General features: G+C 46.1%; 2 protein-coding genes across 9 annotated transcripts in view; one reads left to right on the top strand and one right to left on the bottom strand.

Annotated features, from left to right (window-relative positions):
- Positions 1 to 20,681, bottom strand: part of UBXN7 (UBX domain protein 7) — an 81,411-nt gene extending 60,730 nt beyond the window's left edge. For 6 of the 8 annotated variants that reach the window (XM_045387262.3, XM_074030676.1, XM_074030675.1 and 3 more), the window contains exon 1: positions 20,578 to 20,681. In XM_045387262.3, coding sequence (XP_045243197.1) covers positions 20,578 to 20,650 — 73 coding nt within the window. In that variant the 5' untranslated portion in view covers positions 20,651 to 20,681. Of the gene's footprint in view, positions 1 to 8,124; positions 8,279 to 18,015; positions 18,160 to 20,577 lie in introns of those variants that run through there. The other 2 variants (XM_074030674.1, XM_074030673.1) reach the window with 2 other exon arrangements.
- On the top strand, positions 19,625 to 21,291 carry LOC102141643 (uncharacterized). The gene is made up of 3 exons (XM_074030692.1): positions 19,625 to 19,698; positions 20,453 to 20,501; positions 20,615 to 21,291. The coding sequence occupies exons 1-3, from the start codon at positions 19,672 to 19,674 to the stop codon at positions 21,148 to 21,150; spliced, it is 612 nt and encodes a 203-aa protein (XP_073886793.1). The 5' UTR covers positions 19,625 to 19,671; the 3' UTR covers positions 21,151 to 21,291.
- The last annotated feature ends 1,160 nt before the right edge of the window (positions 21,292 to 22,451 follow it).

The raw sequence follows: 22,451 nt of genomic DNA on the forward strand, positions 1-22,451 counted from the left end.
TAGCACTTTAGGAGGCTGATGTGGGCAGATCACTTGAGGTCAGGAGTTTGAGACCAGCCTGGCCAACATGGTAAAACCCCGTCTCTACTAAAAAATACAAAAATTAGCCGGGTGTGGTGGGCACCTGTAATTCTAGCTACTAGGGAGGCTGAGGGAGGAGAAGCGCTTGAACCCAGGAGGCAAAGGTTGCAGTGAGCTGAGGTCACTCCGTTGCACTCCAGCCTGGGCAACAAGAGCGAAACTCAGTCTCAAAAAAAGGTTAAAATGATAAATTTTGTTATGTATATGTTAATACAATTTTAAAAATTGAAAAAACAAACACCCTTTTGGGAAATTAGAGAAAAACAATTGCCTTTCATTTGGAGTCTGCCTTTTATCGGGGCATATATGGTAATTTAAGTTACACAGGACCAGGGACGTTTTTCCAAAGAGCTTCATACATTACTCAAATTTGAGAAACATTCTTAGACTTCTTACTCCCCCAAGTGAACATCCCATCAGTTAACCAAAGAGGCCTATAGTTCCTTCTAGTTAATACCACTCCTATCCAGCCTTTCCTATGTCCACTGCCACCGTCTTAGCTCAAGCCCTCAACATCTCTTACATGAATTACTGTATCTCACACCTCTTGGCCCCCTTTGATATATAATATGTCATCCCTCCGGTATCCATGGGGCATTGGTTCCATTACCGCCCAAATACCAAAATTTGAGAATGTTCAAGTTCTTCATACAAAATGGTACAGGATTTGCAAACAATCTATACTTTAAATCATCTCTAGATTACTTATAGCATCTAATACAATGTAAATACTATTACACTGTACCTAATACAATGTAAACAGTTGTTATACTGTAGAAAATAATAACAAACAGAAAAGTCTGTAAGTGTTCGGTAGAGATGCAACAATGTTTTCTTTTTCCCTGAATATTTTGTTTCTTTTTGCTGGAGTGCAGTGGTACCATCTCTGCTCACTGCAACCTCTGTCTCCCAGGTTCAAGCAATTCTCCTGCCTCAGCCTCCCAGGTAGCTGGGATTACAGGTGTCTGCCAACACACCCAGCTAATTTTGTATGTTTAGTAGAGACAGGGTTTCGCCATGTTGGCCAGGCTGGTCCTGAACTCCTGACCTCAGGTGATCTGCCCACCTTGGCCTCCCAAAGTGTTGGGATTACGAGGCATGCGCCACTGCACTGCACCTGGTCTTTTCCCTGAATATTTTCAATACACAGGCTAAATTCACCAATACAGAACCCACGGATATGGAGGGCCAGGTGTACCTCCAACACAGCAAAATAATGTAAGTTCAATTGTCTATCTTCCTATTTCAACGGTTCTGTCTTACTGATTGGAAAAGTTTTAATCCCTCTCAAGCTGCATACAAGATTTGTTCCTTACCCCTCCCATTTTATATCCCTCTACTCTCATCTCACCTCTGTACCATCCCCTCAGCCACATGGACCTACCGGCATCATCTAGGCAGTTCCCTTGGTAGGACTTTATAAAGCCCTATCTTTGCATGATTTGGATAGCAGTTGGGACAACAAACCAAACACCCACCTTTCTGTTACGTTCTGAACATTTCTCCTCCCTCCTCACTCTGAAGCAGGAACAAATATATACTTTTCCAGCGAGTCATAATTTCTACCCTTGTCTCTGCTAGCTCTTCTGTCTCTCAAACTTTAAAAGCTCACTCAACTAGCCCAGATCTCACTTTTGTCATCCCAGTTACTTCTTCCTAAGTTCTCAGTGGAGCTGAACCAAAAGTTAAATTGTAGTATATACAAATTTAACATTCTAAATATCACAAAACACTTTAAAAAATGAAATATCAAAACAAAAACACAAATGCAACTTTTTGAAGGAAAGGAAAAGTTCTAATAGCCCCACAGCCAACCTTATGTTATGCAACTAAATACAGATTCTTCGGGCAAAAACAGCACAAATTTGATAAACAATTTCAAGACACATATGCTACCATATTCTTTTTTTTTTTTTTTTTTTTTTTTGAGACGGAGTCTCGCTGTATCGCCCAGGCTGGAGTGCAGTGGCGTGATCTTGGCTCACTGCAAACTCTGCCTCCCAGGTTCATGCCATTCTCCTGCCTCAGCCTCCAAGTAGCTGGGATCACAGGCGCCCGCCACCACGCCCGGCTAGTTTTTTTTGTACTTTTAGTAGAGACGGGGTTTTACCATGTTAGCCAGGATGGTCTTGATCTCCTGACCTCGTGATCCACCCGCCTCGGCCTCCCAAAGTGCTGGGATTACAGGCTTGAGCCACCGCGCCCGGCCGCTACCATATTCTTATTCATAAAACCTGAGGCTTTCAGTGTTTCCCTAATATTTGTACACTGTCTCCAGTTACATTGTGTTGTATTATCATACTTCTTCTTTTTTTTTTTTTTTTTTTTTGAGACAGAGTCTCGCTCTGTTGCCCAGGCTGGAGTGCAGTGGCGCCATCTTGCCTCACTGCAACCTCCGTCTCCCAGGTTCAAGCGGTTCTCCTGCCTCAGCCTCCCGAGTAGCTGGGATTACAGGCGCCACCACCATGCTCAACTAATTTTTGTATTTTTAGTAGAGATGGGGTTTCACTGTGTTGGCCAGGATGGTCTCGATCTCCTGACCTTGTGATCTGCCCACCTCAGCCTCCCAAAGTGCTGGGATTACAGGCGTGAGCCACCACGCCCGGCCATATTATACTTCTTAAATGCTACTCTATAAAAGTTCAGTGGGCTGGGCACAGTGGCTCACGCCTGTAATCCTAGCACTTTGGGAGGCCAAGACGGGTGGATCACGAGGTCAGGAGATCAAGACCATCCTGGCCAACATGGTGAAACCCCATCTCTACTAAAAAGATACAAAAAAAAATAGCTGGGTGTGGTGGCGTGTGCCTGTAATCCCGGGTACTTGGGAGTCTGAAGTGGGAAAATCGCTTGAACCAGGGAGTCAGAGGTTGCGGTGAGCTGAGATTGCGCCACTGCACTCCAGCCTGGCAACAGAACGAGACACCCATCTCAAAAAAAAAAAAAAAAAAAGGCTGGGCGTGGTGGCTCACATCTGTAATCCCAGCACTTTGGGAGGCCGAGGCGGGCAGATCACAAGGTCAGGAGATGGACACTCTCCTGGCTAACAGTGAAACCCCGTCTCCACTAAAAAAATACAAAAAATTAGCCAGGCATGGTGGCGGGCACCTGCAGTCCCAGCTACTCGGGAGGCTGGGGCAGGAGAATGGCGTGAACTCAGGAGGCGGAGCTTTCAGTGGGCCCATATCGTGCCACTGCACTCCAGCCTGGGAGACAGTACGAGATTCCGTCTCGGAAAAAAAAAAAAAAAAGTTCAGTGACTACTGTACTCTACCATTTTAATTTAGACAGCAGCTGAAAATTAAAGGTTTCTTACAGGAAGACTACTGTTGGCTGCTTGTTCTAGCAGAGATGCACAATCTGTTAACATCTGCCTCCCAATGAACCCTAAAACTAGCTTCTCAAGGTATGGACCAAACTTTCTTTTCAGAGAACTCAGTGGCCAAGTTTACACTATTGTGGCTCTTGTCTAAGTGCTCATACTGCACCACAGCACCACAAAAAAGCAGAAAGAACATGTTGATGGTGAAGTTAAACTCACTTCTGCCGTAACAGCAACCAATGCTGGCTACTTTCACTCACAAACTTATCTGGTCATAGGAAATTCATCTTATACCAGGCATGGTGGCTCACGCCTGTAATCCCAGCACTTCGGGAGGCTGAGGGGGGCAGATCACCTGAGGTCAGGAGTTCGAGACCAGCCTGGCCAACATGGTGAAACTCCGTCTCTGCAAAAATTGGCCAGGCACGATGGTAGGAGCGTATAATCCCAGCTACTCGGGAGGCTGAGGCGGGAGAATCACTTGAACCCAGGAGGCAGAGGTTGCAGTGAGCTGAGATCGCACCATTGCACTCCAGCCTGGGCGACTGAGCAAGACTGTCTCAAAAAAAAAAAAAAAGGAAATTCAACTTAAAAATGCCACTGCATACAAATATTGTTGCCACCCTTTCCACCACCCTTCACCTACCAGAACTCCAATGCCACTGCCAGGGGAACCATTTAGAGAATTTGTGGGTTCTGATGAGAATCAGAACTTGTGAAGTCAATCCTCAAGCAGCAGGCCTGTCAACATTTTAGTCTGCCGAGCCCAAAAGTCTTTTCCTAAGTGCCTTTTTTTTTTTCATGTTATTATGCTGCCTAAAATACTTCCAATTCAGAGATTAATTTGGGTAAACAAACATCCTATTTAAAAATATGAAGACTTACTAGAGTTAAGGATGTATCAATCATTTCATAATCTAAATTAATTCAATCACATTGCCTTCTCTTAGAAGCTAGTAACAATGAATTTAGAGTTGATACATAGAGGAAAAGGGTGTTGATTTAGAAGAGGAGGGATGTAAGTAGCTTTAGTGTCACAAGTGCCTTTCAGGGACGAGGTCAGAAAGGCCTGCAGTACCACGTGAGGGCAACTTAGGGCATGAAAAGACATTAAGCACCTGGAGCCACAGACACAGCAAGAAGTTAAAATTAATGTATAAAAACCTTTGCCTCTGCCCTGCCTTTTTTTTTTTTTTTTTTTGAGACGGAGTCTCGCTCTGTCCCCCAGACTGGAATGCAGTGGCGCGATCTCGGCTCACTGCCAGCTCCACCTCCCGGGTTTGCGCCATTCTCCTGCCTCAGCCTCCGGAGTAACTGGGACTATAGGCGCCCGCCACCACACCTGGCTAATTTTTTCATATTTTTAGTAGAGATGGGGTTTCACTGTGTTAGCCAGCATGGTCTCGATCTCCTGACCTCATGATCCGCCCGCCTTGGCCTCCCAAAGTGCTGGGATTACAGGCGTGAGCCACCGCGCCCGGCCTGCCTCTGCCCTGTCTTACGCCCAGTAACAAAGAGAAAATATTCTTCAAATTCCCTTCTGTACTCATGCTAAGGAGTACAGAATAGACAGGAGTTAGTAGGAGCCCGGAAACTACTCAGATAAACCTGGGTTTGACTCCTACTTCTGTCATTCACTAGTGTGACTCTGAGTAAGTTACTAATTTCTCTAGGCATCAGTTTCCTCAGTTATAAAATGAGGATTTATCAACTTCATGAAGCGCCACTGTGAATTAAGAGAATTCAGGCCGGGCGCGGTGGCTCAAGCCTGTAATCCCAGCACTTTGGGAGGCCGAGACAGGTGGATCACGAGGTCAGGAGATCGAGACCATCCTGGCTAATACGGTGAAACCCTGTCTCTACCAAAAAAATACAAAAAATTAGCTGGGCGAGGTGGCGGGCGCCTGTAATCCCAGCTACTCGGGAGGCTGAGGCAGGAGAATGGCGTAAACCCGGGAGGCGGAGCTTGCAGTGAGCTGAGATCCGGCCACTGCACTCCAGCCTGGTCAACAGAGCGAGACTCCGTCTCAAAAAAAAAAAAAAAAAAAGAGAATTCAGCTGGGCGTGGTGGCTCACACTGTAATCCCAACACTTTGGAAGGCGGAGGCAGACAGATTGCTTGAGCTCACAAGTTTGAGACCAGTCTGGGCAACATGGTCACAAGTTTGAGACCAGTCTGGGCAACATGGTAAAAAACTCCCATCTCTACAAAAAATAAAAAGATTAGCCAGGCGTGGTGGCAAGTGCCTATAGTCCCAGCTACTCGGGAGGCTGAGGTGGAAGGATTGCTTATGTCCAGGAGTTTTGAGGCTGCTGTGAGCTATGATCATACCACTCCAACCTGGGTGACAGAGTAAAATCCTGTCTCTTAAAGAAAAAAAAAAATTCACATTAAAGAACTTGGGATACCTCTCAATTAGCAGTTAGCTATTAATAGACTGGCCAGGCACGGTGGCTCCCTTGAAGTCAGGAGTTCAAGACCAGCCTGACCAACATGTGAAACCCTGTCTCTACTAAAAACACAAAATTAGCTGGGCATGATGGTAGGAGTCTGTAATCCCAGCTACTCAGGAGGCTGGGGTGGGAGAATCGCTGGAACCCAGGAGGCAGAGGTTGCTGTGAGCCGAGATCACGCCACTGCACTCCAGCCTGGGTGACAGAGCAAGACTCCGTCTCAAGAAAGAAAAGAAGACAAGACAAAGAAGGAAGGAAGGAAGGAAGGGAGAGAGGGAGGGAGGGAGGGAGGGAGATGGACAGACAGTCCCAAGTTTACAGTACTCTATATGTAAATGACATGGACGTATAAAGTGTGAATATATATAGCTTATGGAGAAATACATTTTTGACAGTAAACAGGCAGAGAAAGACATCTCATTTTTCTTTTTCTCACTCATCTGATGCTATGAACATGTGTCTCATTCAAGTTAAACACTCATTTTTTTTAAGAGCAGTACAATGAAGACAGCAAAAAACTGTTACACTAGAAAGTGAATGGTATGCATAGAGAACAAAATGATACATGCAAGGGATCTGCTTCAAAGAAATCTGTAACAGCACTCCAGTGTGACTGAGAAGCATTGAGAGCTGATATAGAAGCTGATATAAAGAGAAGTACAGTATGTATTCTAAAATTTCTAAGATTCATAGGTCTATAGAGTTAAACATTACAAGAGAATTTATTAAAAGGATTCTACAGCGAATGGCATTACAACGCACAACAAATAAAACTATAGTAAAGGAAATAACAACTGTAATATTTTGGGGCAGATGATGTCAACACTCAGGGTCCAGAGTTAGAGGATGGGGAAAGACTATTTTGCCATCCTTTCTACAGTCTTCACACAACCATTTAACGTGGGAACCTAACCTTTAGGGAGCATATTCCCGAGATGGTGCTACCATACCACTGGTAACAATCTGAGGTCAGGCGTGGTGGCTCATGCCTGTAATCCCAGCACTTTGGGAGGCCGAGGTGGGCGGATCACTTGAGGCCAGGAGTTGGAGACCAACCTGGCCCACATGGCGAAACCCCATCTCTACTAAAAATAACCAAAATTAGCCAGGCCTGGTGGTGGGCGTCGGTAGTCCCAGCTACTAGGGAGGCCGAGGTGGGAGAATCACTTGAACCCAGAAGGCGTAGGTTGCAGTGAGCCAAGATCACGCCACTGCACTCCAGCCTGGGCAACAGAGCAAGACCCTATCTCTAAATAAATAAATAAATAAATAATGTGACAGGATGACTTCCATCTTTGGATTCTGTCAGGACAGTGACCTGCAAGAGCTTTCCAAAAAAAGTGCCACTACATACGCAGATTTTTTAAAAAGGAAGCACATGCTAAATCTTGGTAAGTCTGAACAAAGGTAGTGCTAGAAAGAAGTCCATGAAGCAAAGTATACCATTCACTTTCTTAAATAAAGCCAAACTAAGCCATCTGTTCCTGTATCATCAGTTGTTCTTAGCGTAACACTTAGTGAATCATTTTAGAAACAGGAGCTAACTGAAAGAGAATTAAAGGTCCCGGTGGTTCTCAGTGTCGAAGCCCTGGAGGCATTCAGTAACATGAGAGACCATTTTTGGTGTTTCATGCCTGGGGAGTTGGGGACACTACTGGAATTTCGTGGAGAGAAGCCAGGGGTGATGTGGTGGACTGAAAAATGTCCCCCAAAAGACTACTCGAACCTTTATTTCAGACTTCCAGCCTCCAGAACCATGACAGAATAAATGTGTGTTAAACCACTCAATTTGCTGTAATTTGTCAGCAAGGCAACTAAAAGTGTTCAACTTCTGGAATGGATAGAACTGTCCTACTGCAATTGCCAATAACACTATCACTGAGCTACACAGAGGAATATGAAGAAGTGAAGGTTAACTGAAAGGGAAGAGGCTGAAAAGTAAGGAGGGCTAAATGATGTAAGGCAAGGAACAGTGATAAACAAGTTTAGTGAAGTTACACATTTTACCTACATTTTACCTATATACCCGAGAGGTATTTAACAATTACTGATGGATCAGCTGTAAAGAATTTGGACTTCTATCTTACTGCAGTTAGAAGAACATAACTTTTTTTTTTTTTTTTTAGGCGGGGGCTAATAAAACAAGTTTGACAAGTTTACAGATTTAAACTATTTGCAAACTTGTTAAAAATGGGCTTATTGGGACTGGGCACGGTGTCTCATGTCTGTAATCCCAGCACTTTGGGAGGCCAAGGTGGACAGATTACCTGAAGTCAGGAGAAACCAGCCAACATGGTGATACCCCATCTCTACTGTAAGTACCAAAAAAATTAGCCAGTCGTGGTGATGCGCGCCTGTAATCCCAGCTACTCAGGAGTCTGAGGCAAGAGAACCGTTTGACCCTGGGAGGTGGAGGTTGCAGTGAGCCAAGATTGCGCCATTGACTCCAGTCTTAGTGACAGAGCAAGACTCCATCTCAAAAACAAAAAAAGAAAAAACAAATTAAAAACGGGCTTATTTTGAGGCTCCAATATTGTAGGCAGCGGCAGGGTAGCTTAATCTAATCCAGTCATCTATACCCTATGACAGGAGTCCTACTTTGTTTCTCACCACATGAACCCCCTTCTGAAACTTCCTTTATCTGTCCTTCTCTCCATCTGTCTTACACTTGCTAATGAATGGCACCAAAGGGCATTACTTAACCCAGCCGTGGCACACAATTTATGATGGCCATTTTCATGCTGCTATCTTCTAGTTTATATTCTTACGCACACTGTCCACTACTCTCAGTGCCAAAAGAAGGACAGTGATCATCTCTTCACTACCATCCAGAAACCAAAGTACAGCAGTCACAGAGACTTTTAAAACAATCATCCTCATCCCTGTACAGAAATGACAGGGATAAGAGGTTACTTTTCTGTTCCACATTTTCCCCAGCAATGATACCAAAGTAAGCTAAACTACTTGCCAAGGATATGGGAGTGGATGATAGTTGTGAGAAATAAGCTGAAATTTTAACCTCAGCCTCTAATCTTGGAGTTTTTAAGTTTTCAAATATTGAAAACATTTTTAAATGCATACCAAAAAACACGAAGTGAGTACAGATAAATCAAATTATTAAGTTAGGGGATAGATAAGGCAAACATTCATCAGTTCACAAAAGGAACCAGTGGTGCGGGAACTAGTGCTAATGGTGGGAAATGCATGCGCCTAGAAGCCAAGATGCCCGAGTTCCAGTTCCTGTTCTGCCATCACCTAGGCCAGTGCTACCCAAACGGTAGTCCTTAGACCAGCTATCTCTTACTAGTCTGTGACAAGATAAAAATACAAATTCCAGTGGAAGCATTCAGAAACATTTACAGCAATTTGATAGAGTAATTTTATGTCTGTTGAATCTAATAATTAAAAGTTGGGGCGTGAAAGATTTATGGATGGTGGCCAGGCGCGTTGGCTCACACCCGTAATCCCAGCACTTTGGGAGGCCAAGGCAGGAGGATCACAAGGTCAGGAGATCAAGACCATCCTGGCCAACATGATGAAAGCCCCATCTCTACTAAAAATACAAAAAATTAGCTGGGTGTGGTGGCGGGCGCCTGTAATCCCAGCTACTTGGGAGGCTGAGGCAGGAGAACAGCTTGAACTTGGGAGGTGGAAGCTGCAGTGAGCCGAGATCGCACCACTGCACTCCAGCCTGGCAACAGAGCGAGACTCCATCTCAAAAAAAAAAAAAAAAAAAAGATTTATAGATGGTACGTTATTACATGAAAAATGCCCCGTATCATTAGTCATCTGAGAAATGCAAATTAAGACCACAATGACATACCATTACACACTTATTGAAATAGCTTTAAAAAAAAAAATGGCCAGGCATGGTAGCTCATAGTAATCCCAACACTTTGAGAGGTTGAGGCGGGCAGATCACTTGAGGCCAGGAGTTCAAGACCAGATTGGCCAACATGGTGAAACCCTGTCTCTAATAAAAATACAAAAATTATCCAGGCATGGTGGTGTGCGCCTGTAGTCCCAGTTACTTGGGAGGGTGAGGCAGGAGAATCGCTTGAACCCAAGAGGCAGAGGTTGCAATAAACCGAGATCACGCCACTGCACTCCAGCCTGGATGACAGGGTGAGACTCCATCTCAAAAACAAAAAACAAACAAACAAAACAACCCCAGGCGTGGAGGCTCACACCGGTAACCCCAGCACTGTGGGAGACCAAGGCAGGAGTTTGAGACCAGCCTGGGCAACACAGGAAGACCTCATCTATACAGAAAATAAAACATTAGCTGGGCATGGTGGTGTGTGCCTGTAGTCCCAACTACATAGGAGGCTGAGGCAGGAGGATCACTTGACCCCACGAGCTTGAGGCTGCAGAAAGCTACGACAACACGGCTGCACTCCACCCTGGGCAAGAGAGTGAGATCTTGTACCAAAAGAAAAAAACAAAGACAACTAAAAATACCAAATGATGGCAAGAATGCAGAACAACTGGAACTCTCTTTTATTATTACTATTATTTTTATTTTTTAATTTTTTTTTTGAGACATAGTCTCGCTGTCGCCCAGGCTGGAGTGCGGTGGCGCCATCTCGGCTCACTGCAAGCTCCGCCTCCCGGGTTCACGCCATTCTCCTGCCTCAGCCTCCTGAGTAGCTGGGACTACAGGCGCCTGACGCTACGCCCGGCTAGTTTTTTCTATTTTTCAGTAGGGACAGGGTTCCACCGTGTTAGCCAGGATGGTCTCGATCTCCTGACCTCGTGATCCGCCCGCCTCGGCCTCCCAAAGTGCTGGGATTACAGGCGTGAGCCACCGCGCCCGGCCTATTCTTATTTTTTTAATAGAGATGGGGAGGGGTCTCCTTTGTTGTCCAGGCTGGCGTCAAACTCCTGGCCTCCAGCAATCCTCCCACAGCCTCTCAAAGCCACTACACTTTCCAAAGCGACTTTAGAAAGCCACTATACCAGAAAGCCACAAATTCGTCAGCTTCTTAGAAAGTTAATATAACTATTATTATACGATCCAATAAACACACTCCTAGGTATTTTTCAAAAGATACTCACACAGCTGTACACTACTGTTTCTGGCTTTATTTATAATATCCCCAAACTGGAAAGTATCCTTCATCTGATAAATGCATACACAAACCACAGTATAACTATACAATGGTATACTATTCCCCAATAAATAGGAAGGAACTACGAACCACGACAACATGAATGAATCTCAAATGCAAAAGCTTAAGAGCAAGAAGCCAGACTCAAAAGGCTACATATTGTGATTCCACTTACATGACATTCTGGAAAACAGGAGACTAAAAACAGATTAGGCTATAGGCAGCCCAGCCCGCCAAGTCCTCGCCTGGCTGCACGCCAGCCTGACCAAGCCACAGCCAGAGGACACAACAGCCCAACCTAACGGGGCCCGTCACCACCTGGTCTGGGGATCATCTCTACCACAAGGGGCTGAGGTACAGCTGCCCTGGGGAGGGAGGGCAGAAGGCCAGGCACGTGGGCTAAACTGGCAGGCCGCCGCAACGCGTAAATGTTTCCACGCCAGCAAACATTTACTGAGCATCTATCATGTATAAGAACATTGGCAACAAGCCCTCCAACAAGCCGGTCCCTGAGAGGAGCGTGTGGATAGTGCCTGTGTGGGCCAGCGGACCCTCTCTGGAGCTTCAGGGCCAGGCATCCCACTGGGATGGGTGGAGCTGGCCCCCTCACCCGCTCCAGATTGTGGCCTGGCCACTGTGCCTCTTTTCTTGGCTGTGATGGGCATTGGGGTACTTGTTCCCCTCCTGCCTGACCATCAGGTGCCAGCTGGCTTCACTGTATCCTTGGGAAACTGTGGAGCTGGGGCATGGAAGAGTAGGGACATGGCAGAGGCCTGAAACTCGGCTCAGAGCCTCAGGGAACATAAGGTGGGGCATAGCAGGACAATCCCAGTCTTGGAGACCAGTTGCTTACCTGCCTGGCCTTCAACCCCCATCTGACTTATCCACCTGACAGGCTGAGTGGATAAACCCAAAGTACCTTGGAGCACTTACGTGAATTGTACCAACACTAAGATTCTGAAGTACCACAGGGACAGAAGAGAGCCACCTTGAAGCTAATTGTGTTAGCTAAACAAAGGACAAATTAGAGAGTAATCATTATTCCATTTACAAAATAATTTTTCACTTTTCTTTTTCTTTTGAGACAGAGTCACACTCTCATCTTGCCCAGGCTGGAACGCAGTGGCACGATCTCGGCTCACTGCAAGCTCCACCTCTCAGATTCCAGCGATTCTCCTGCCTCAGCCTCCCGAGTAGCTGGGATTACAGGAACTCACCACCATGCCCAGCTCATTTTTTGTATATTTAGTGGAGACAGTGTTTCACCATATTGGCCAGGCTGGTCTCAAACTCCTAACCTCGTGTGATCCACCCGCCTCAGCCTCCCAAAGTGCTGGGATTACAGGTGTGAGCCACCATGCGTGGCCACTCCTGATGTTTTAAGTGCCATGATATTCTCCTGGTTTTCCTCCTACATCTTTGGTTTTTCCTGAGTCTTCTCTGCACTTTCCTCTTTGCAGTCCCCCAGATGTTGGTGTCCCTTCAGCATTGTGTCCTGGAGTCTACTATTTCCCACACTACACTCTCTCCTGCAAGATGCCATCCTTTCTCTTTTCCTAATTTTTTTTTTTTTTTAGAGACAAGGTCTCTCTCTGTCACCCAGGCTGGAGGGTAGCAGCAGGAGCATAGCTCACTGTACTCTCAAAGTTCTGGGCTCAAGCAATCTTCCCAAGTCAACCAGGATTACAGGCACACACCACCAGGCCCAGTTAATTTTTTTTTTACTTTTTGTAGAGACAGGCTCTTTGCTATGTTGTCCAAGCTGCTCTTGAATTTCTGACCTCAAGTAATCCTTCCACCTTGGCATCCCAAAGTGCTAGGATTACAGGTGTGAGCCACTAGGCCTTGCCTCAGCCATTTTTACAACTTTTTTTTTTTTTTAAGACAGAGTCTCTTGGCCGGGCGCGGTGGCTCAAGCCTGTAATCCCAGCACTTTGGGAGGCCGAGACGGGCGAATCACAAGGTCAGGAGATCGAGACCATCCTGGCTAACCCGGTGAAACCCCGTCTCTACTAAAAAGTACAAAAAACTAGCCGGGCGAGGTGGCGGGCGCCTGTAGTCCCAGCTCCTCGGGAGGCTGAGGCAGGAGAATGGCGTAAACCCGGGAGGCGGAGCTTGTAGTGAGCTGAGATCTGGCCACTGCACTCCAGCCTGGGCGACAGAGCGAGACTCCGTCTCAAAAAAAAAAAAAAAAAAAGACAGAGTCTCGCTCTGTCGCCCAGGTTGGAGAGCAATGGAGCGATCTTGGCTCACTACAACCTCCGCCTCCCAGGTTCAAGCAATTCTCCTGCCTCAATGTCCTGATTGGCTGGGATTACAGGCACACGCCACCATGCCCGGCTAATTTTGTATTTTTAGCAGAGATGGGGTTTCACCATGTTGGTCAGGCTAGTCTCAAACTCCTGACCTCAGGTGATCCACCCACCTTGGCCTCCCAAAGTGCTGGGATTACAGGTGTGAGCCACCGCGCCCGGCCCCATTTTTATAACTTTAACTGCCATCAATATGACAGATTTCTCACACTTCTTTCTAGATCCAAATATTCACCTGCTTGAACAGCTCCATTTGGAAGTCTTATCAGCAGCACCTTAACTTATCCAAAACTGAGCTAACCACCTTCTCCCCACACCTTTCTGCTATTCCATACCTTCATAAATAGCACTGTTACATACCTAGGTGTCCAAAACAGAATCCTAAACTTCATTTTAACTCTGATTTCTTCCCTTATCTTTTGGAGTCCACTTCTCTGCCACTAACTTTTTTCAGGACACCACTATCTATCTTTCCTGGGTTAATACAACAGTATTTATTATACTGATTATACAATACTGATCTCTGAACCTATCTCTTCTCCACTACAGCCAAGTAACTCTTTAAAAAAAAAAAAAAAAAGGCCAAATCAGATGTAACTCCTTTTTAATAAATACATTTTTAATATATTTTGTAGAGATGGGGTCTCACTATGCTGCCCAGGCTGATCTCAAGTTCCTGGCCTTAAGGGATCCTCCCACCTCAGCCTCCCAAAGTGCAGGAATTATAGGTGTAAGTCACAGTGCCCAGTCTCACTCTTCTAAATAAAACCCTTGACTCCCCACTATTCTCAGAATAAAGCCAAGATTTTTTTTAACATGGCTTACAAGGCCCAATCCAATCTCCCATTTATCTCCTGAAGTCCATTTATTGCACTAGCTGTGCTTTACTCATTTGGAATTATCAATTCCCTAAACCTACTGTCTCACCTCTCTCATCTCTGTCTGTATATATGTCTGCCCAATTCTCTTCCAAGTCTCTGCACGTTCCTCCTACCAGAAACATCTTCCAGATTTTAGATAAAAAATTATTTCTTCTGGGAAGCCTTTCTTGACCTCCCTCTTTAGTGCTCCCATATTAGCTCCCTACCATTCTCTCACTGGATTCTAATACCTATTCATGTGTCTCTATTCCTGTTAACCTTTAAGCTTTCTGAGGACAGACGCCATGGCTTGCTCACAATTGTATCCTTAAGATATGAACCACGCCTGGCACATAGCAGTCTAACAATAAATAATGAATTTACTAATAAGATTCCATTCGCAACTCAAAATTACCTCCCTTAAATTTCTGAAACTTCAGCCAGGCGTGGTGGCTCCCACCTGTAATCCCAGCACTTTGGGAGGCTGAGGTCGGTGGATCACCTCAGGTCAAGAGTTTGAGACCAGCCTGGCCAACAAGATGAAACCCCATCTCCATTAAAAATACAAAAAATTTAGCCGGGCATTCGTGTCTGTGGTCCCAGCCACTACGGAGGCTGAGGCAGGAGAATCACTTGAACTGGGGAGGCAGAGACTGCAGTGAGCCAAGATCGCACCACTGTACTCCAGCCTGGGTGACAGGGTGAGACTTGGTCTCAAAAAAAAAAAAAAGAAATTCTGAAACTTAATTATCACCTATTGAAACTATTGTTAAAATTCCTGAAGTTTTATCTTAACATCTATAATACTGTGACCACCTTTCCAGACACAGAGAACTTAATCACATTTTAATATTTTTTAATTTATTTATTTAGAGACAGAGTCTCGCTCTGCCGCCCAGGCTGGAGTGCAGTGGCCGGATCTCAGCTCACTGCGAGCTCCGCCTCCCGGGTTTACGCCATTCTCCTGCCTCAGCCTCCCGAGGAGCTGGGACTACAGGCGCCCACCACATCGCCCGGCTAGTTTTTTGTATTTTTTAGTAGAGACGGGGTTTCACCGTGTTCGCCAGGATGGTCTTGATCTCCTAACCTCGTGATCCACCCGTCTCGGCCTCCCAAAGTGCTGGGATTACAGGCTTGAGCCACCGTGCCCGGCCTCACATTTTAATATTAACCCAAGAGAAAGGAAATGTTCCGTACGAAAGAATATGAATGAGGCTGGGCACAGTGGTTCACACCTATAATCCCAGCACTTTGGGAGGCCAAGGCGGGAGGATCACCTGAGTTCGGGAGTTCAAGACCAACCTGACCAAAATGGAGAAACCCAGTCTCTACCAAAAATACAAAATGAGCCGGGCACGGTGGCGCATGCCTGTAATCCCAGCTACTCAGGAGGCTGAGACAGGAGAATTGCTTGAACCCAGGAGGCAGAGGCTGCAGTGAGCTAAGATCATGCCTTTGCACTCCAGCGTGGGCCACAGAGTGAGACTCCGTCTCAAAAAAAAAAAAAAAAGGAATATGAATGGAAATTGGCCATCAAGCTAAATACTATAAACATGACAGTTCCTAATTTTTATAATAAATATGTACTCACTCAACAATTTGAAAGATTAAGGCCTCTTCTACAACTGAGGTTCTATAATTTTCTGAAGTATGTGATTGCCACTATGCACAAAGCTCTATGAATTTCTCTACCAGTAACCTCTTGTACTCTTCTTAGCCTCTACTTTCTATGCCCTCACATCTGTCCTTACCTTCTAGTTTATTTTGCACCTGTTCTATAGTGTCTATGTATCCCTCACCTTCACTCCATGAATTATTCTGATTATACATGTGCACTAGTTATATGTGTGGTACATGTCAGCCCAAAGTTGGTGCTAATGGAATACTGCATGGCTCAAAATACTTTTATTTTATTTTATTTTATTTTATTTTATTTTTTTGAGAGAGTCTCGCTCTGTTGCCCAGGCTGGAGTGCAGTGGCCCGATCTCGGCTCACTGCAACCTCTGTCTCCTGGGTTCACGAGATTCTCCTGCCTCAGCCTCCTGAGTAGCTGGGATTACAGGCGCGCACCACCATGCCCAGCTAATTTTTATATTTTTAGCAGATACAGGGTTTCACCATGTTGGCCAGGCTGGTCTCAAGCTCCTGAACTCCGGTGATCCACCCGCATTGGCCTCCCAAAGTGCTTGGCATTACAGGTGTGAGCCACCACACCCAGCTTCAAAACATTCTTTAAAAATTGCTATTTCAGAATAGATCCAGCCGCATATTTTTCCTTCATGTTTTGAGAATTGATATGACTTCTGAAAGTGTTCAACAGTAATTCAAAGCCATGTATGATAAATCAGAGGAGATCAAACAGTAGCATTGTAAAATGTGGAATGACTATAAAAGTAACAAGACTGGTTTTCTTAGGCAGCAGTGAGCTGAAATCACGCCACTGCACTCCAGACTGGGTGACTTAGTGAAATTCTGTGGGGGGGACCCAAAAAGCAAGCATAAATGGCAAACCATGCTGTATATAGCTTCTCAGTATGGTTACTACAAAGGTCGTAACTTCTCTTGGCCACCTGCTTATCAGTCTGACCATGCAAAAACTGTTTATGGCATAATGTTAGTGAGAATTCCAGAACTGTGTCTTTTAGTTGGGCATGGCAGCACACGCTTGTAGTCCTAACTTGCTCTGAAGGCTGAGGCAGGAGATCACTTGAGCCCATTCAGTAAAGGATGCAGCAAGCTATGACTGTGCCACTGTACTCCAGTACTCCAGCCTGGGTGACAGAACAAGACCATCTTTAAAAAAAAAAAAAAAAGAAAAGAAAAGAAAAAAAAATCTCAGAAATTGTATATACTATGATCTACAATGTAAAAATAAGTATATAAACAAGAAGTGGAATATGTAAAACAAATATTGCTGTTGTGAGAAGGAGGATTAGTTCTTTTCCCTTTTATCAAAATTATTTCAGCCAGGTGCAGTGGCCCACGCCTGTAATCCCAGCCCTTTGGGAGGCCAAGGTGGGTGGACTGCTTGAGCCTAGGAGTTCAAGACCAGCCTGCGCAACAAAGTGAGACCCGTCTCCACAAAAAATATAGAAAGTTACCCTGGAGGCTGAGGGGGGAGGATCGCCTGAACCCAAGAGGAGGAGACTGCAGTGAGCCATGATCAGACCACTGCACTTCAGTCTGTGTGGCAGTGTAAGACCCAATTCATCTCAAAACAACAACAACAAAAAAAGTTATTATGATATTGTCTTTTTAATAATCTCTTTTTTTAATCAGCCATTACTGAACCAGGCACACTGATGTGCACCTGTAGCCCCAGTTACTGGGAGGGCTGAGGCAAGAGGATGGCTGAGCCCAGAAGTTGGAAAACAGCCTGGGCAACAAAGAGAGGAGACCTCCATCTCTTAAAAAAAAAAAAAAAAAAAAAAAAAAAATCAAAACTCAGTCATTATGTCATACTCACTGAATCAGAGAGAGATCTGTTCTATTCAGTAAGAAATAAGACTTTTCTAAAATCTTTCAATTTTCCGTTCTATTTCTAAATGCCAAAGAAAAGATAAGACTCACATTTATTTTAATTTTTTTCTTTTTCTTTTTTTCCCTCCTGCCTAAGGAATAAGGACTCACATTTTTGATGATGCATTTGTTTTTACAAGAATGTTGAGCTTCCAAGTAAAACCTCTGTGAAATCAGAGCATAAGTGATTAAGGTCACTATAATTCATCCAGCAATTAATAAATGTAAAATACCTTTTAATCATAAACACTATGATTTAAACATATGTGGAGAGAACTCCAAAAAAATTCTTTTTAAGGCATGTAAAAAAGGCAAAAAGAAACCAATCATGTGTTTCTAATGGTTAATCACTAACTTGTAAGAAGAATCCCAAAAATTATCAATAGAAATTCACAGTATTTCAGGAACACTCTGAGGTATATTCCCTCTGTAGATTTTCAGACATCATTGTCTACTGATGGAGGGCCTCCAACTTGATCCAGAAATCAAGCTGTGTAGACTAACAGAAACAGAATTAAAGCAATTAAGTGAGTCAATTCACCTCATCACACTTTGGTTTTTTTGTGCACCTAATAAAAATGTTGCAACAGAAGTAGTAAAGTGGCGTTAAACCAATCAGAGTTTGGGAAGACTAGTAATTAGCATAAGAAACTGAAAATTAATTAAGTGGCTTTTAGGGCCAGGCACGGTGGCTTACGCCTGTAATCCTAGCACTTTGGGAGGCTGAGGTGAGTGGATCATTTGAGGACAGGAGTTCAAGACCGGCCAGGCCAACATGATGAAACCCCGTCTTTACTAAAAATACAAAAATTAGCCGGGCCTCGTGGCAGGCGCCTGTAGTCCCAGCTACTAGGGAGGCTGAGACAGGAGAATCGCTTGAACCCGGGAGGTAGAGGTTGCAGTGAGCCGAGATCGTACCACTGCACTCCAGCCTGGGCAACAGAGCGAGACTCTGTCTCAAAATAATAATAATAATGTGGCTTTTTTTCCTTCTTTTTGTTTTTTGAGAAATGGTCTTGCTCTCCTGCCAGGGATGGAGTGCAGTGGCATGATCAACTCACTGCAGCCTTTAACTCCTAGGCTCAAGCAATCCTCCCACCTCAGCCTCCCCAGTAGCTGGGACTACATGTCGGTGCCACTACATCCAGCTCACTTTTTTTTTCTGTATAGATGGGGCCTCACTATGTTTTGCCCAGGATGGTTTCTAACTCCTTGCCTCACGTGAATCTCCAGCCTCCGTCTCCCAAACTGCCGGGATTACAGGTGTGAGACACCGCGCCAGGCCCAAGTGGCATCATAAACTATCTCTAGGAAATCTAAAGAAAGGATTAATAGTGATATTCACTTCTCTATCAGATTCACTGCGAAAATTTTTCTATATAAGCATAACGCATCAACACTAACTTATATACACAATAATCTTCTCCACAGCAATGATTTGTTAGACATTACGAAATCCTTTATATATTTAATAATTCAATCCTTTATATCTTCAATAATCCAATCACAAAGTTTAAAAATATTAAGAGAAGTTATCATGTAACTCCTCACCCCAATTTCATTACAAATTTTACTTTACTAACTTTGACCTGATGTTCCATGCCCACAAGCTAGATAACAATGCGTCAAATATCTCGTTATCACTGCAAAGCAAAAAAATAAAGCTAGCTTTAATATAAAACTTTAACTAGTATACAGCCTGTAGTAGTTAAAACAATATAAAATTTTACTTAACCAGATACTCCACGTTAAACTCTAGGAACATTAACATGGAAACATTCTCCGCATCTAACACATTCCGAGATAAAGTACAGATCCGTTGAGAAAGGGAACTAACATTCTGACCTCCTTCCAAAATGACAAACTAGAACGGCAAAATTACACTCAGGCACACTGGAGTACTCTTCCCTCAAATCCCTCCACAGAGCACTTCATCATTTGCTCCGCCCTCTAATAACTCATGCAAGAAAAGTTCAGCACCATCAGAGAGAAACAAGACAGAATTCAGAGAATGGCTTTAGGGCCTTTCCTCCAGGCGGTAAGAGGATCTGCGTGTGCCCTTCGCAGGGGTCCAAAGGGAGAGAACAACCTAGGCCTAGGGTTTCGGGGATACTGACACCCAGAAACAGATTTTCTCTCAAAGAAGTTTCTGCCGCCATCCCTATCTTATCAGCAGGAGGCCCCGGCGCCATCGTCTCCGTCTTTATGATTTTATTATGGGGAGGTGGGAAACGCCACCCAGGATTCCTCCAGGCCTCCCCGATTCAGCTTCGGGGTCCCCCTCATTCTTCCCTCTAAGCCGCAGTCCCCGGGTCCTCCTCGGCCCCCCCCTTCTGGCGGCCTATCCCCCGGGAAGTGTACGGGCACGGCCGAACCCACCGGCCTCGCCGTGAAGGCGGGAGGGCCCGAACCCGCCAGGGCCACGGCGATGGCTCCGAGGGGCCCGGAAAGGGGAAGGGCAGGCCGGGGACCGGGGCAGGATGACCTGGCCGGGGAAGAAAGGAAAACGGAGGTGAGGAGACGCACCGCCCCGCAGGGCTGCACCGAGAAGGGAGATGATGAAGGAGGAGGAGGAGGGCGGTGGCCCGGGTGCGGCCCCCCACTCCTCCCGCCCCCGGGTCCCCGGGCCGGCGGGGGCGGCGGACTCGGCCCATTCCCAGGTCTGGGCTGGCGGGGGGCTGGGGGATCTCCCTCCACACTACTAGGAGACAGAGAACGAGGGTCTCGGGAGCGCGGGGGCTGTCTCCCGCCTGAACCCGGAGACCCCGACGCCGTCGTCGCCTCTTCCTCAGGAGGGAGGACGGGAGCTGTGGGTAAAGCCCGAAGGAGGAATGCCTGAAGGTGAGGGGAAGCCCGGGGCAGACCCGCCGCCCGCTCCGGACCCCCCCCTCCACCTTCCGGTAACCGCGTCTCTTACCGGTGATGGCGGTGAACTGTTGAATTAACCCCTTCAGCGCCGAGGACGCCGCGGAGCCCCCGTGGGCAGCCATCTTACCGCCGCCGCCGCCGCCGCCGAACAACAACACAGACACACACGGACCGCCCTCCCCCACCTCGCCGCGCGGTGTGCGCAGGCGCATTGACCGCCCCTCAAGCCCCGCCCCCAAGCCCCGCCCCTCCCGGCCCCCTCCAGTGGTCTGCGCAGGCGCACTTGCCTACCGGGCCGGAGCTCTACCCGCTCTCCGGTTGGCTGCTCGGTTGCTGCCTGCCCGGTGCATCGTTTTTGCCACTGCTGGTGCTTTCCTCTCCGGGCTCCAAGGCTAGTCTCGCAGGCGCAGTGTCGATTCCTACATTCCGAAGGAAGCTTCCGTCTTGGCAGATATTTCGCATTTCAGCTTCGCGAGCTTTATTGACAGGGCCAACTCTGGTAACGGTATTTTTTTCTGCTTCGCAGTTGCTCCGCGCTCTGTTAGGTCCCATCAAAATACAAACCCTGCCTCCTCGCTTTGAAGCGACTCTCCCCGACCCCGCCCCCCAGCCTCTAGACTAATGGCTCAGCTCACCGACTGTGGCGAGTGAAATTCCAGAACCCTTCATGCCAAAGAAAGCACCTAGCGCAGGGTTGACACCCAGTGGGTTTTCATCAGCGATTATTTAGTCTGCTTTCCTTAAATAAATCGGCCATCACGTCTCCCGTTAGCGTCTTAGTGAGACCCCAAGAGGTGTCATGTGTATAAAAAGAAACTCTGTATATGCAATAGAGTTGAGAAGACATATAGAAAGGAGACTGGAAAAGTGTGCTCAAAACGCTGGTAATGGTTACCTTCAGAGAGGAGAACGATGGGCACGATGGTCAAAGCAGACTTTACTTCGAGTTTCTTATTTATCTTTTTATTTTTAAACAAACATTACTGGCCGGGCGCGGTGGCTCATAACTGTAATCCCAGCACTTTGGAAGGCCGAGGTGGGAGAATCGCTTGAGGCAAGGAGTTCGAGACCAGACTGGGAAATATATCAAGAATCCATCTCAAAAAAAAAAAATTCGTGTGTTACTTGAATAATTTTATTTTGTAAAACAGTTACATGAGTGGGGTGCGCTCAAATCTAATGATTCCCCACCTTGCCCATAAAGTTAAAAGAGATTCCGTGCAGCCCGGCGCGGTGGCTCACACCTGTAATCCCAGCACTTTGGGAGGCCGAGGTGGGCGGATCATGAGGTCAGGAGATCGAGACCATCCTGGCTAACACGGTGAAACCCCGTCTCTACTAAAAATACAAAAAAATTAGCCGGGCGAGGTGGCGGGCACCTGTAGTCCCAGCTGCTGGGGAGGCTGAGGCAGGAGAATGACGTCAACCCGGGAGGTGGAGCTTGCAGTGAGCCGAGATTGCACCACTGCACTCCAGCCTGGGCGACTGAGCAAGACTCCGTCTCAAAAAAAAAAAGGAGATTCCGTGCGATTCTGTTTGTTTTAGCCTCCTACCTTCCAGCCTCCACCCACATATTTTGCATCTTCAGAGGAAAATGGCCCAATAAAAGATGGGATGAGCTATCTGAAGAATTGACACATCTTAAGAGTAAATATGCTATTGGGGAGAATTTAAATAGCCATGTTAAATCAAGGGGTATAGTTTTTTGTTTTGTTTTGTTTTGTTTGACAGGGAGTCTCGCTCTGTTGCCCAGGCTGGAGTGCAGTGGCGCGATCTCAGCTCACTGCAACCTCCGTCTCCCCAGTTCAAGCGATTCTCCTGCCTCAGCCTCCCAAGTAACTGGGATTACAGGCACGAACCACCACGCCAGACTAATTTTTCTATTTTTAGTAGAGACGATGTTGACCAGGCTAGTCTCAAACT

This window comes from Macaca fascicularis, chromosome 2 (genome assembly GCF_037993035.2).
Source record: "Macaca fascicularis isolate 582-1 chromosome 2, T2T-MFA8v1.1".
NCBI classification, from domain to species: Eukaryota; Metazoa; Chordata; class Mammalia; order Primates; family Cercopithecidae; genus Macaca; species Macaca fascicularis.